General features: G+C 37.1%; 1 protein-coding gene across 1 annotated transcript in view; it reads left to right on the top strand.

Moving 5' to 3' along the window:
• The window catches only part of LOC131526119 (complement C3-like), a 204,714-nt gene that overhangs the window by 118,289 nt on the left and 70,464 nt on the right, over positions 1–15,961 (top strand). The window contains exons 27-28 of the mRNA XM_058754266.1: positions 10,853–10,948; positions 11,055–11,211. Of these exons, the coding sequence (XP_058610249.1) occupies positions 10,853–10,948; positions 11,055–11,211 (253 nt within the window). The remainder of the gene's footprint in view (positions 1–10,852; positions 10,949–11,054; positions 11,212–15,961) is intronic.

The raw sequence follows: 15,961 nt of genomic DNA, 5'->3' as shown, positions 1-15,961 counted from the left end.
TATTTTTGGTACTTGCCGATACTGAGTACTGACACTGGTATTTTCATTGCATTTGTAAAATTTTGGGTACAGAATCCAAAAGAGTATCCAGTCAACACGTGAGATCATGTGATGATCACAGTGACATCACACCATTCTCATACGGTGATCCTCACAGTGTGAGTAATATATGAACTCATTGTGAATTCAAAATGTTGAGCAGGTTGAGAGGAGGCAGTTCAAATATCAGTCGCTGGGGGACATTCTACTTCCTGTTTCTCAACACTATCACAGTGATATCACAGTGCTCTCACATGATGAGCTCATGAGTGCACGCCCAGCTAACAGATTTATTTTTGTTATTTTTTTTAAAATCAACAAAACAACATCCACACAAACAAACAACGGGGAGGGGGAACCAACAGACACACCATCAACAGATTTAATTTGTAGTAAAAAGGACAAAACAGAGTTCACAGGAGTCCATAGACTGACAACAATTGAACATTCCCAAAACATGTGGAGAAAAGTACCTGCTGACACAGCGCCACAGACATGACAACCTTAAGTCAACTGCAGCCTCACCCTAAACCTCTTGTAAGGAAATATGCGCGCTCAATGGACGACCCCAAAATGGACAAGACGATGAGCCAAGTTTTTAGAAATTAAGATTAGATTAGACCACACCCTCTCCCAGTCGACTGATAAATCAAGATCTGTTAATTCACGATTCCAGATAGATTTAATAGGAAGAGATTTTGCAGTGTGATCATTAAGCTTACTATATATTAAAGAAACAGATGGCCAGGGCCGGAGTGGGATCTATTTTCAGCCCGGGAGTGTAATGCTCAAGACCAGCCCACCACCTATCCCCATCCAACCCCCTCCCACCGTGGTGGAATCTGGATAAATGAAGTGACAGATCTGTTCTTATTCTGTTATATTTATTTTTGACATGTTTCAATAAAAAATATGAATAATGTAAATATGGCCATAAATATCAATAACAAATCACATACTGAGATTTCTGCAACAAGTAGTCCAACTGTTACATTATGAAAAAATGGATTGCATTCAAACGAAAATAAAGTAGTGCAAGAAATATACTTTTTGCACTATTGTTTTTTTTTTATATATCCACGTCAATGTAATAAATAAAATAATGAAATAAATTATATGAAACATTTCTGCTACAAAACATACAACTATAACATTATATATATAAAAAAAGTTCAATTCAAAATTGAAAGCTGCCAAGCAGTCATCATGGGAACCTACGTCACGCCGCGTCGGATTCCGCCATGTTTTAGGTCACGCTCAGGAGCACACAGCGTAAACAAATGCAAATCACCACAGAAAAAGCCAACCGTTTTACATTAATATTTTTTGAAAAACATCTTACATAGGCTTAGAATAAAACGGACTAATATGAAAATCTCTTTAAATAAAAATAATCGCTCTTTTGTTTGTATGAGAGGCTGCAAATATTCATTACTAATCAGTCTCCTTCACTACAGTGGTACTGATATAGGCTAATTGCTAAAACACTTACGACAGTTAACCATGGTTTTACTATAGTAAACGTGTAGCGACCATGTTTTTGGTGTATGTATTACCATTCGTATAACCACAACCTTAAATAATATGGTTAGAGTAGCAAAACCATGGCTAATTTTGTAAGGGGAGAATACACTATAGCTAGATCTCAAACAGTGGATCATTGTTATATCGTCATATTGCCCAGTAAAACAGCTGTGTTAAGAGTTAAGCCATTATAGAGGTAACAGAATTTGAAGCTCCTTTGAAACGATGTGTATTGTGGATGCTATGCAAATAAATACATTGACTTAAGCAAACCAAACTTGAAGATTCCTACTAGCGATGCCGAACAACGATGTGAGCGATCAAATAAATGAATAAACAAAAATTAATCCGTACAAAATTGGCAGGGTATTAACGAGCTGCTGCAAATAACATTTCCATATATGATTTCCTTCTATTTGTGGTGTGAGGGCTTACAGTTTAATGCAAATCACTGTATCTATAATATATTAAATCTACAGAGATGAATTATAAAGCCACATTTTATTTTAGATGTTTACCATACCGAGTTTCAGTTTAATTTTCATCCGAGTTCCGTAGTGAATGTAGACATATTTAATGTTTATGATTCAAGATCGCGTTGGAATGACCAATTGCCATAGCCCTTATTATCAATGTCTGCATGTAAAACCTCTGCTTTTTCGGCATTATAACGTGGAGAAAGCACGTTTTTCACACCGGCCGTGCAAAGGGATATGGCAATTGATGATACAGTAAGCCTTAACCACTGCAATGCGATCTTAAGTAGAATAATATAAACATTAAATTATATAAAATGTCTACATTCACTACCACTCAGTCTCTGCTGTAGCTCCCATGACCTAAATTCCCAGAATGCATTGCCGCTGTGAGGACACATTCCCAGACTCTATAACTAAATGGAAAATCAGTAACGTTAAGCATATCGAAAGAAAGAAAGAAAGAAAGAAAAGAACAGGCTAAAATCACTTACATTTAATTGAAACAGACAATCAATAGAAAAAAAAACCTAAACTGAATAAAAAAATTCCTTCAATGTAAGTCAGTTTGGATAAAAACGTTTGCCAAATGCATAACTGTTGCTAGTCACTGTACCTTGAGTCGCCAGTTCACGTGTGCTCGTTTGTCTTCTTGAAAAAATATTTGTCAGTTTGGCACATTTGGCCACCTCATCCTCCAATGCCTTTCTTTTTTTTAACCTGGGTTTTTTTTTTTTACTATCCATTTTATTCTTCCCGCGATTAGCTCCCCAGTCAACACGTGAGCTCACGCGATGATCACAGTGACATCACACCATTCTCATACGGTGATACTCACAGTGTGAGTAATATATGAGCTCATTGTGAACTCAAAAAGATGAGCGGGGTTCTTATTTCTGTCAGGCATCTACAAAAGTGCTTATTGAGAATTAACAGATTTAGATGATGATTTTTTATTGTTTTGTTTGACGTTACCATCAATGTGAGTAGTGTTTGCTTTAGTTGGGCTATTGAACCTTGACTTTATAACATTATAATACTGTGTCATTTAAACACAAAGAGAGACATCAAGAATCAGTGTATGAATCTCAACAATGGTGACAATCAAAAGCTTCATGCTGCAATGCATGTTGGGTACCTAGTCTCTGTGCATTGAGTGCACTTTGACCTCACATTAGTATGAGCTCACAGTGAGGGCGCTGTGAGGTTACACTTTTAGCTCACTGTTACCTCACATTGTGACCTCATCACGAGTATCCTGTGAGCTCATGGTGACATCACTGTGAGATCAAATTGTTGACTGGGTCACTCTCGCTAACTCACACCGTAGCATTAATGGTTTCGGTTTGTCTCCATGGCAACGACCTGGGACACGCGCTTGTGTAGAGGAAGAGAGAGAGAGAGAGCGTGCGCACATAGAGGTTATTCTGTGTATGTAAAAAAATTAAAACAATTTTTTTTAAAAAGCAGTCGAGTCTGCCGGCCCAATTTATGAGCTGGGCAGAGCGGCCCACCGGGAATTCTCCCGGTTCTCCCGATGGCCACTCCGGGCCTGCAGATGGCCGACCAGAGGGTGGTGCGATCCAATCCCATATAGAGTGAGAGGAAATAGGGGATGCCCAGGGATCTCCATAGGCCTTGAGAGCAGAACGTAACTGAAAAAAGACAAAATATGATGATGCTGGTAAACAAAACTTAGTTCTTAGTTCTTGAAGTGAGCAGAGTCCCTGGTTATTATATAAGTCACCGCATGTATTTCTGCCCAATGTAGACCAAGAGGGCTGTACAAATGGCCAATTTCAAAATAAAAAAAATAATAAAGTTGTGCCATAAGGGTGTGTTGTTACAAAATTTGAAAGGTCTTCCCATCAGAAGTTCCACCCTTTTTAGAAAAAAAAAAATGAAGTCTTTAGATGTAGTATTCTGGATTCTCCAAAGATCGATTACATTAAGTTCAGTGATAAATTTATTCAATAACTTAGAGGATGGGTTAGCTGTAGTATCAGGGTGAGATTTATCCAGTGCAGGATTTAAAACAGCGTTAAAATCCACCACCCATTACTAAAGTACAATCAATCTGCTCAAGTAATATATTGGAAATATTTGTGAAAAATGCACTGTCTGCCTTATTCGGGCAGTGAATGGAGAACAGTGCTAACCTGTCATTATGTATTTTACAGCGTATAAAAACAAATCTACCTTCATCATCATTCCCGGTATGTTCAATACTTAAATGTAACTTCCTATCTACTAAAATAAGCACCCCCTTAGTTTTATTAGGAGCACAAGAGAAGGCTGCCAATTTGTAAGTCTTGTTTTGAAAATGTGCCACATCGCATTGTTTTAAATGATACTCTTGTATCAGGGCACAGGAAATCGATTTACGGTGCAAATATTCTAATATCGCTTAAAGGGGTGGTTTATTGCAATTTCACTTTTTTAACGTTAGTTAGTGTGTAATGTTGCTGTTTGAGCATAAACAACATCTGCAAAGTTGCAGCGCTGAAAGTTCAATGCAAACAGAGATATCGTCTTTTAAAATTCTGGAAGTTTAATGCCTACAAAAACGGCTGGTAAGGGACTACAACGAACTACTTCCCGGGTCTGATACGTCACTGACCCAGATAAACCCTGCCCTCGGGAACATGTAAGAAGGGGGCGAGGCCATGCTGTGCTGCTTTAGAGAAGAGGAAGAGAAAACTAGGGGTGCACGTAAAAATCTATTCATATATGAATCGCGATTCTCTCTTCTAAAGATTCTAATGGATTCACAAGTTTCAAAATTAATGTTCTAAAACAGCGGTTCTTAATACTGTTCCTCGCGTCGCCCTGCTCTACATATCTCTCTCTCTCTCTCTCATTCAGATCGTCAGATCAGCTCCAACAAACTGTTCCAATTATTTTCACTTAGCAATGAGAAGCGTTATACATGGACGCGTGTGCGGTTGCCGTACTGTATTAAAGCTTTAATCAGAATAAAACCGTATATTAACAGCTTATCTAAACTTATGAGATGACAAACATACCATTAAGAGCCGTGCTTGCACAGGTTCTGCGCGATCCTCTTCACTAATATCCTCTGCGTCTCAAATGGGCTCAAATTGATAAGCAATATAGACGTTTCTATATTGTTATAAATCGTTTGCAATACAACCGGAGCACATACAGCTGAGCTGAGGGGCGGGACATTTAGACGCACGCTCTGCGGTTTAGTGAATCACAACACACTGAGCCAGCTAACCAATCAGAGCCCATCACGTATTACTGAGGGATGGGCTTCATAAAAACAGGAAGTAATCGAGGTGTTTGTCAGAGAAGGGACAGAGCGGTGTGGAATAAAGGTAAATTATATGAAAAATGCGTTTATAAAAAAATTAAGCATGAACACATGTTAGACTGCACGCCATAAACACAATCAAGCCTAGAAAAAAAAACAGTAAACCACCCCTTTAATAGGAGAATTTAGGCCATTCACATTCAATGATAAGATATTCAGAACATGCATTGTGTGCTCGCAATTCCAAGATTCTGTCTAAATGAAGATAAACAAAAGTGTAAGGATCCACCCGCTAGTCCAAACAACGGAACCCAGCGGCCTGGTCGAAGGTTTAATGCATGTTCGGTCTTTTACTTGCGTTTCTGAATTTTTCTGAACTCGACAGTTTGATGTTAGTCAGAGGATGTAGGTAGACTAATACCTAATTATCTGCTGCCAACTGCTTGCTTATGATAAAAAGTGTAGTTTACTTAGTCTTTTCCCATACAACTTGCTAGCACCAGTGATAGACACACCGTGCCTACTGCTCCGTTCATTCATGAGCCTTCAGTTTGATCTATCCTGGCTGTAAATTTGCGGTAACAAAAGCCTCCTCACTGTCTAATAGTCATAATGATTTCAGGACAGTTCAGAATAAATAAAATATAACACTTTATTATTAGTCAGGTAAAGTTGTATCATGCCAATTACATAATGAAACAATTAGAAGCCAATTTAGAAAGGATAATGCAATTGTGAATCACATTGTAACCGCGTGGCAACCCTGCTCCTGTACATAGAGACTGTGGCTATATGGGAAATAGCCAAGTGACCTACACAGGAGACTAACAAATTTAACATAGTTGCACATGTAACAGTTATCCTAATTTAACATAAGACACACGGTCTCAAATGCATAACAAAGCACTCAGATGTTTTAGAGAATAAACTTAATTAGCCTATGTGCACATGTAGTAGCACAAACAACTATACAGTGTGCTCTATGGACACAATGTGTTTAACACAATTACATTTTTGTAGATCTCTCTCTCTCTCTCTCTCTCTCTCAATTCAATTCAATTCAATTCAATTCAATTCAATTCAATTCAATTCAATTCAAATTAGCTTTATTGGCATGACTGTGTAGCATCACAATGTTGCCAAAGCAATACATATATTATACAGATAAATAAAATCATGAGGAAACACATATGTCCATATTATACATGTAGGTAAAAAAAATAAAAATAATAATTAAAAAATAAATAAATGATTAAATGAATACAGAGAGCAGTTATAAATGGAAAGGAGGGATCAGCCTTTGTCCCTCATTTGATGGCAGGAGGACACATACTGCGCTGCCAGGTGGATACACTTTTCCTTTTCTCCCAGAATATAACAGAGTTTGTCTAAGTTACTTTTATGGTTAAATTCAGGTGAAACTAGAGCTATTTGTTTGAAATAGGCATCTCTGATGCGTTTATATTTGCTGCACTCCGTGAGGAAGTGCAGCTCGTCCTCTACGAGTCCCTCAGTGCAGTGAGAACACAGTCGCAGCTCTCTGGCTCTCCAGCTCTGCTTGTGTCGGCCCGTCTCCACACACAGACTGTGGTCACTCAGACGATACTTCGTCAGCAGCTTTCTCTGACCATACTCTTCAATACTGCTCAGGTATGGCGCTAATTTATAATCAGATTTTATTCTGTGGAAGTAAGTTAATTTCTTTACTTGAGTTACTTTTCGCTGCCAATCATGAATGTATTCTTCCTGGGTTACTTTTTCTGTTTCTTTAATTTTTGAATTCTTTAACTGAATTGTGGAATTGAGTTGATGTTTTTCCACTAAATAGTGAAAGGGGTCAGTCTCTGGGTGTTTCTGCCGATAAGTGAAAGCACTGTGGTGGTAGCTATCTGTCGGCGCGTCTGAAAGATGGATCCAGAACTTCGCTGCTCTCTTCTGGATCTCAGAGAGCAGAGGGAATCTGCCCAGTTCTGCCCTGCAGCCGAGATTCGGGGCGTTTCTGTGAATTCCCAGGATGCTTTTGCAGAATTCAAGGTGGAAAATTTCAACAGGGTTTTTGTCCCATGATTCATAGTTTAATTTAAATTTGGGGCCCCAGATTTCACAGCCATAGAGAAGAATGGGTTTGATGATGCTATCGAAGATTTTCAGCCACAGTTTAATGGGTGGGTTGAATCTGAACAGGGGTCGTCTTATACTGTAAAAGCCCTGCGTGCCTTATCCGTCAGATCTTTGATTGCAGTATTGAGCTGTCCAGAGGCTGAGATCGTCAGACCCAAATAATTATAACAGGTGACATGATTAAGAATTGTTCCACCGATTGTGAACTCATATTTTTGTCAGCAAGACGAGGCTTTTCTGAAAGATCGTGATTTTGACTTCTCCATGTTTATCGGTAAGGCCCAATCGTTACTGTACTTTTCCAGAATGGAGAGGCTTTGGTGCAGCCCCTCTTCATGAGGAGACAAGAGCAGAAGATCGTCTGCATACAGGAGGCATTTGATTTCTCTGCCCTCGAGGGTCAGACCAGGACCAGAGGACTTATCAAGTGCTGATGCCAGTTCATTAATATAGATATTAAATAGAGTCGGGCTGAGGCTGCAGCCTTGACGGACTCCTTTTGTCTGACTGAAATTATCAGTTCGTTTGTCGTTGATTTTGACATAGCATTTGTTCCCGTTGTATATGTCCTTTATGATGTCATATGTCCTTCCTCCTATTCCACTCTGGATAAGTTTTAGGAAAAGTCCATCGTGCCATACCGAATCGAAGGCTTTTTGGAAATCAATGAAGCAACCAAATATTTTTCCTTGTTTTGTCTGCTGAACGTATTTTTGTATGAGTGTGTGGAGTGTGTAAATGTGATCTGATGTTCTTTGTTTAGGCATAAATCCAATTTGACAGTTGTTTATAATTTTGTGTTCTTGAATGAACTGAACTAATCTGTCATTAATAATCGAGCAGAATAGTTTTCCGAGGTTGCTGCTGACTGTGATGCCTCTATAATTGTTTGGGTCATACTTCTCACCTTGTTTAAATATTGGAGTTATTAGATTTTCTTTCCAGATTTTGGGAAAGTGTCCTGATTTTAGTGCGAGATTGAATAATTTCAGAATAGCATCTTCCAATTTGGAGCTGCTGTGTTTCAGCATCTCGTTAGATATTCCATCCAAGCCACAGGAGTTTTTATTTTTTAGGGATTTCATTTTGTCTATTAGTTCATTTAATGCTATGGGTTTGTCTAGATGGTTTAGCTGCTCTTTAATGGTGAATTCTAGGTCGTGTAGTTCAGAGGTCAGATGTTTTTGGGTAATGGTTGGTTCATTTTGTGAAAAGAGTTTTCCGAAATGTTCAGTCCAGATGTTTGGGTCGTGGATGGGAATGTGTTTAGCTTCTCTGGATTTATCTAAATTATTCCATAATTCCCAAAAAGAATTTTGATCGACTGCCTCCTCGATCTTGTTGAGCTTTATCTTCATGTGATCAGCTTTTTTCTGTATTAGCAGTGACTTGTATATCTTAAGGGTTTGTTGATATGTGGCTCGTGTTTGTTGGTTTGCAGGGTCTCTGTGTTTTTTATTTGATAATGATCGTAATTCTTTTCTTAGTTTTTGGCATTCTTTATCAAACCAACCAGCTTTAGCGATTTCCTTTTTACATCTGTAATGTTTTCTTTTTCTCAGGGCTTTTCTGACTACTGTAGAGAAAATTGAAGTTAATTGTTTTGTTGCTAAATTGATCATTTTCTTCTCTTCACCAAATGAAGTCAGTAGAAATGAGTCTATCATGTTCTCCACGTGAGTGCTGTGGAGCTCGGCTTCGTACTGGGCAGGACTGTCTTTACTCCATATAAATTTGGAGGGCAGGGGGTACAGTTTGACCTTCTGCTCTGAAGATGGCAGAAGATTCACTGACGTGTTCAGACTGAGGACTATGTGACTCGTCTGATAACGGTAGCTGTGGCATCACTGTGAAATAGTTGATTTTACTTTGGTCTAGATCCGTAATGGCGTAATCTACTGTGCTGCTGCCCAGACAGGAGCAGTAGGTGAGTCGACCCAGAGAATCACCCTTTATTCTGCCGTTAACTATGTATAGACCCAGGCTTTTGCAGAGCTGCAGGACCTGTTTTCCATGTCTGTTTACTGTGTTGTCATAATTCTGTCGTGCTTTAGTAAAACGTTTTTGTTGGTACATATGTGAACTGTTAATATATTTATCTCCATCTGAACTAATGTAGTCCGCTTCTCTCCCTGTTCTAGCGTTCAGATCCCCCATTAACAGAACTGGGCCTAGAGACTGAAAGTATATGATCTCTGACTGTAGAGTTGAGAAGGTGTCTTCATTATAATAAGGCGACTCACGTGGGGGGATATATGTGGAACATAGGTACAGGTCCTCATCTAAACACAAAATCTCTTTTTTAAGTTTTATCCAAATATGTGTTTTTCCTTTTTTCACAGGCTGAATATACTGCCACAGATGGTCTTTGAACCAAACTATGATTCCTCCTGAATCTCTTCTGTTTTTAACATTAGGCTGTTTGATTGAGGGGATACGCAGCTCTCTGTAGTTTGGAGGGGTGTAGGATTTGGAGTCTAAACGACTCCACGTCTCAAGTAATATAATTATATCTGAACTATATACAATATTAACAAAATCAGAGTTAGTAATTTTCTCCCCAAAAGCTGAAGAGAACATCCCTTGAATATTGTAACATGTGATTTTAAACGATGACATTGAGTATTATTGTAATTACCAGAATAATGTTTGAGTTCATGACACAATCATATAAATATATAGATTAGTCAATTAAAAAGATAATATAGAGAATATAGAGAAATACAGTGAGTGGATCTATTTTACAAATGTTACATTTAAAAATAAACAAGTAAATAAGCAAAAAAACTCTCTCTCTCTCTCTCTCTCTCTCTCTCTCTCTCTCTCTCTCTCTCTCTCTCTCTCTCCTTACCGTTAAGTAACTTGTGCATTGGTTTACTCACTTGTTTTTGACATATCCGACTAAACTACAAACAGTGATGTCTGTGAGAAATGGCTGTTTGCTCGACAAGCTGGACTGGACATCTTTGTAGACATCTTCAATCTCTAATAACTCATTCTGCTGTCTGTTGTTCTGTAGTAGGTGTTTCTTTGTCTGAACACAGCACTTCTCACATGCTGTGTGGTATCGGCGTTTGGGGCATTTTAAAGAGTATGAGTACTGGAGCTCAGTATCGGGCCCAATACACTCAAAAAAATGCTGAGTTATATTTATCCCAGCATTTTTTAGAGTGTACCAATATCAGTATCGGTGCATCCCTACAGTATTTATTATGAAACTTCAATTACATTTCTGTAGTAATTATAGTTACATACACTTTTTAAATATGAACCAAAGCAAGACACATTAGTAATGCCCATACTGTCACTATCTTACAATGTTCCTCTATGGATTCAGTTGTCCACTGATTAATAACCTTACAAAAGGGCTACATTTGCTGATTTATTATGAAAACACATTTTCATAATATTCCAGGGTGGCGAAAAGGACAAAGATGCCGATGCTTCTCTGACAGCTTTTGTCGTGATTGCCATGCAAGAGGGCATAAATATCTGTGCTGAATCAGTTAGTGTAAGTACACCTCTTCCATAATTTTGTTTGCCAAAACATTAAGAATGAACAGTTGCTTTTATACACTCTTCCTCTTGGTTTTAACATCATACACACAATTTTATAGAATCTGCATGAAAGTATCACGAAGGCTGTTTCCTTCTTGGAAGGTCGACTTCCAAAACTGAACAATCCTTATGCTGTTGCGTTGACGTCCTATGCCATGGCCAATGTGAACAAACTCAAGAAAGACATCTTGATGAGACATTCCACCAAAGGAGAAGGTCAGTCACACCAACGTCAAAAAAAATGTATTGTGCTCAATACAGCGTGGCGGTGGGGGACACGAGTTACGTGACTTGATTCTAGTCTGACTTGACTTGCAAATTTAAAGGTGTCATATTTGGTTGTACTAAAAAGCATAAAAATATCATATGTTTGCACACTGTAAAAAATTTCCACCTATTTCAACTTAAAAACGTAAGTTTTGTAGCTGCCTTAAATTTTTAAGTATAAACAAATTACAAATACAAGTCATTTCAACTCACTTTGTAAAATCCCGACTGGCGCTGAACTACTCTCTATAAGTTGATTGGACTTTTCAGTATTAGTTGTTTCAACTAATCATGTCAAGTTAAAAAAAAAAAAGTAATCACTTGTGAACCTCAACAATGGTGACCATATTAAAAAAAAATCATGCAGCAATGCATGCTGGAATCCATGGATGAGTTTTGTACTATGCTAGTACCCAGCATGCATTGCAGCATGAATTTTATTTTTTCTTGTTTCATAATGGTCACCATTGTTGAGGTTCACAAGCTGATTCTTGATGTCTGTGTGAGTCTAGTTGCTGCCATAGATTAAAACTTTTTGTGGACAAACTGTTTGGAAAGTCCTTTCTATTAACTGACTATCACGGAACCACTGGCTCTTAGAATCACTTTTACTATAATCAATACAACATCCACTTAATCAGAGATAGATAGACACACAATGAGATCAGTTCGCTAACAGATGATTGTCATTATAAACATATAACAACCAACTACTGATCATTTTCTCTGGGCTTTTGAGCTGTAACAAATATGTTTGAGGAACACATGGTTACAACAGCCAGGGAAAAAAAAATACTAAAACAGAAGTCAAGGGTCAAGAGCCCAACTAAAGCAGACACTGATCTCTAACATGGTTACTTCAAATGAAACAATAAATCAACATCTAAACCTTAGTTAATTCTCAATAAGATCTTCTGTAGATGTCTGACAGAAATAAAGTCAGTCTGATTATTAATAAGTGGAGCTGGTGATGCTGTTTGTGGGGTTGTTTAATCAGGTCTTGAGAGATTTAGTGTATTTTATTTCAGTTGATTTCATCTAAGGCTGTGACTAAAGTTAGTTGTTCTTGTTTCTTTTTCTTCAGTGATTATGTTTGTTAACAGCAAGTGTTCATCACTAATGCTCAATTATTACTCAATTAATCACTTAATTGCAATGTATATCTTATTTTAGTGAACTCAACTGAAATAAGTTCAGAGCACTCATAATTGTTAGTTTTAAAACTTAAATGGTTTAAGGCAATAAGTTTACTCAAACAGTTTGAGTTAACCTAACTTGTCGGGTTTTACAGTGCACAAAAATAAGTCGAGCAAACTTTTAAGTTGGCTCAACATTTTTTTTTTTTTACAGTGTGCCAGTAAGTTAGAACTTAAAATGTTAAGTTCACTGAATTAAATTGGTCTCCTTGAATTTCAATAACATTAAACTGACTTAAAAAATCAAGTTGAATCTAGCATAACTTACAAAAAAAAGTTGAAATTGCTTAAATTATTTTTATGAGTTAAAGTAACTTTAAAACATAAGTTGTCATGACTTTTTCATCATATCATTTTTTACAGTGCAGATACAATATTTAGGAAACTTGCTAAGTTCACAGTTGTGTCCACTGATCTATTTTAGGGATGTAACCATTATCGGTTTGATGATAAATCATGATAAAATTCACCACGGTTAGTATTACCATTTCATTTTTTAATTATCATTAAAACCGTATTCGATTACCACGATTTGAACATCTCACGATAAATAAATACTGTCCAGCATAAAGCACAGTTTTCAGTAACAGTCTCACGTGCGCACAGCAGCAGAGTAACTTAGCAGAGTAAGTTTCAGTGAGAGGAGGGACACGTTTTAAATGCGCACTCTCACTGGGCAAGAGCAGTGTGGTCTGTGTACCTTCGGATAATTAATTTTTTGATTTAATATTGAAATCTGAAAAATGAAAAAAAAAAACGCCACATTTTTCGTTTTTAATTTTTTCAAACAAAACGAAAAATCAAGAATTCGGCTTCATTTTTCGTTTTTATTTTCATGGACAGAAAACGGATAAACTACTTGAATATTCAATCTCTACAAGTGGGCGGAGTGAAACGCCCCTCTCTGCTGATTGGTCAACCAAACATTAAAACATAATAATAGTCCTTAAAAATAATAATAATAGTCCTCCGCTTCTACAGATTCTTAACATGTTTTATTTCTACTACATTTGATCTCTTTCTCTTCATCAAACAGCCAGATTAACCAATGGCTTGACACAAACCGTACCGAGGCAGAGCCTTTCAGTCCTCTGGCACACCGCCTGTTTTATTATAGTTATCCACCTATCAAAATTTCTGTGGCACTGCAGCGCGGGGAAAATGTATTGTAGTGAAGTGCAGACCAGTATCAATGTATGTGAACGTATACAGAGTCATAACTTTTGTTTTAGACAATACACTGCGTTTTGGACAATGGAGGAACCTAAATAATATGACAGATATGACAAGATATGACTTTGTGTAATTTACCTTCACAGCACATCTATTAGCTATTTTTCTATTTTGAGTTTTATTCACAGAGCACTTTATAGGAAATCATATGTTGTTATCCCACTGGCATGGGACTATTTGTTCCTCCATGGTGCTGTTTTAGTGAAATGTGAATTTGACGTCATGATTTGAAGGTGAACTCGGTGCTCACACCTCATGTTTGCGGCTAAATGCAAATTATCATAATTGATGGGCGCGAACATAAGAAATTCGTGTTTTTCCCTGCACGTTAACATAATGAAGATCAGTATTAAGTTATTACATTTCCCCTTTGCGTATTATCTTTCATATTAAGACAGTAACAGTTGTTTTAGCTACTTTGAAGAACTGCACACTGTAAAAAATTGCTGTAAAATTTACAGTAACTTACTGGCACACTGTAAAAAATTGCTGTAAAATTTACAGTAACTTACTGGCAATTTTGGTTGCCAGTAAGACTGTAAATTTACAAGAGTACTGTGTGAACATTTGGTAAACTTATTTCATTTGATTCTACTAAGAAGGAACATTTCTTAATATAAACTGCAAACACTTAATTTGTAATAGTAAAGTTAGCAAAAACATGACTTTAACTCAAATCGTTGCAGTTTATCATCAGCTATAGCACACATGCATGTGGTAAAGCACTTAACAAAGAGATCATCACTGTATCAGCAACTCTACAGTTACTGTCTTTAAATAAAGCAGCAGAACTTCAGTGTTTGTGGCTCATCATTGACTGAAGCACAGGCTCTACTCTCCACTACAATGGTGACCCACACAACTAAATTAAACTAACAGATCTCTCTTGTGCAAAATAATACAGTTCAGTTAAATATTTACTCTCCTTATAGATAACACTTGCTGTTAACAAGCAGAATCACTGAATGAAAGAGAAACAAGAACTACAACTGACTTCAGTCACAGCCTTAGATGAACTCAACTGAAATACAAGACATCATTAAATCTCTCAAGATCTGATTAAACAACTCCACAAACAGCATTACCAGCTTCACACATTACAATTTGACTTTATTTCTGTCATATGTCTATAAAAATTATTTGAGAATTAACAGAAGTTTAGTTGTTTTATTGAAAACGTTTAGTGTGACCTCACCATTGTGGCGGTCAGGGTTTGCTTTAGTTGGGCTCTTGACCATCAAATTTTAGTCATAGCTTTTTTCTGGCTGCTGTAACTGTGTTTGTAAAGTACATTTGTTATAGCAAGAAAGCCCAGAAAAAAATTGTGCTTTTGATTGATTATTGATAATGATATAATCATTATCAAGTGGCCTGATTCACTGATCTCATTCAGAGGCTGATCTTTAAAGACATGGTGTGGATATTATATTTTGTTGTTGTGTTTACAATCGCCATATGACCCTGAATGAGACGACAAGCTGCTAATGAATTTTTTAAAAATGTCTTACAAAACTTTTCGTACTACAGCAACAATTACACACACACAGACATCAAGAATCAGCGTATGAATCTCAACAACGGTGACAATCAACAAAATAAATAAACAGATCAACTCTGAACATCACAAAACATGCTACTAAAACTCAACACAAAAAAATAAAAAATATAAGCACATAGTAAAAATTAAAGACAATAAGTGGACAATTCAGTGGCATAATTTATTCATGCCGCAATGCATGCTGGGATTCATGGGTGAGTTTTGTACTGTGCTGGTACCCAGCATGAATTGCAGCATTAAGCTTTTGATTGTCACCGTTGTTGAGATTCATACGCTGATTCTTGATGTCTGTGTGTGTCTAGTTGCTGCCGTAGTATTAAAAGTTTTGAGCATAAGACAATTTTTCAGTAGCAGTTTGTCATCTCATTCAGGGTCATATAACAGCTGTAAATAACACCAAACTAACAAATAAAAAAATCCACACCATGTCTTTAAAGATCAGCCTCTGAATGAGATCAGTGAATCAAGCCACTAGATAATGATTACACCATTATCAATAGTCAATCACAAGCACGTAATCACACATCTTCCTGGCTTTTCATGCTATAACAAATGTGTTTTACAAACACAGTTACAGCAGCCAGAACAAAGCTAAGATTAAAATTTGATGGTCAAGAGCCCAACTAAAGCAAACCCTGACCGCCACAATGGTGAGGTCAAACTAAACGTTTTCAATAAAACAAATAACTTTCTGTTAATTCTCAAATAATTT

The sequence above is a fragment of the Onychostoma macrolepis genome, chromosome 01 (assembly GCF_012432095.1).
Source record: "Onychostoma macrolepis isolate SWU-2019 chromosome 01, ASM1243209v1, whole genome shotgun sequence".
Classification (NCBI taxonomy): domain Eukaryota; kingdom Metazoa; phylum Chordata; class Actinopteri; order Cypriniformes; family Cyprinidae; genus Onychostoma; species Onychostoma macrolepis.
Note: the sequence above shows the minus strand (reverse complement) of the source record. Positions and strands in the feature narration are given on the sequence as shown.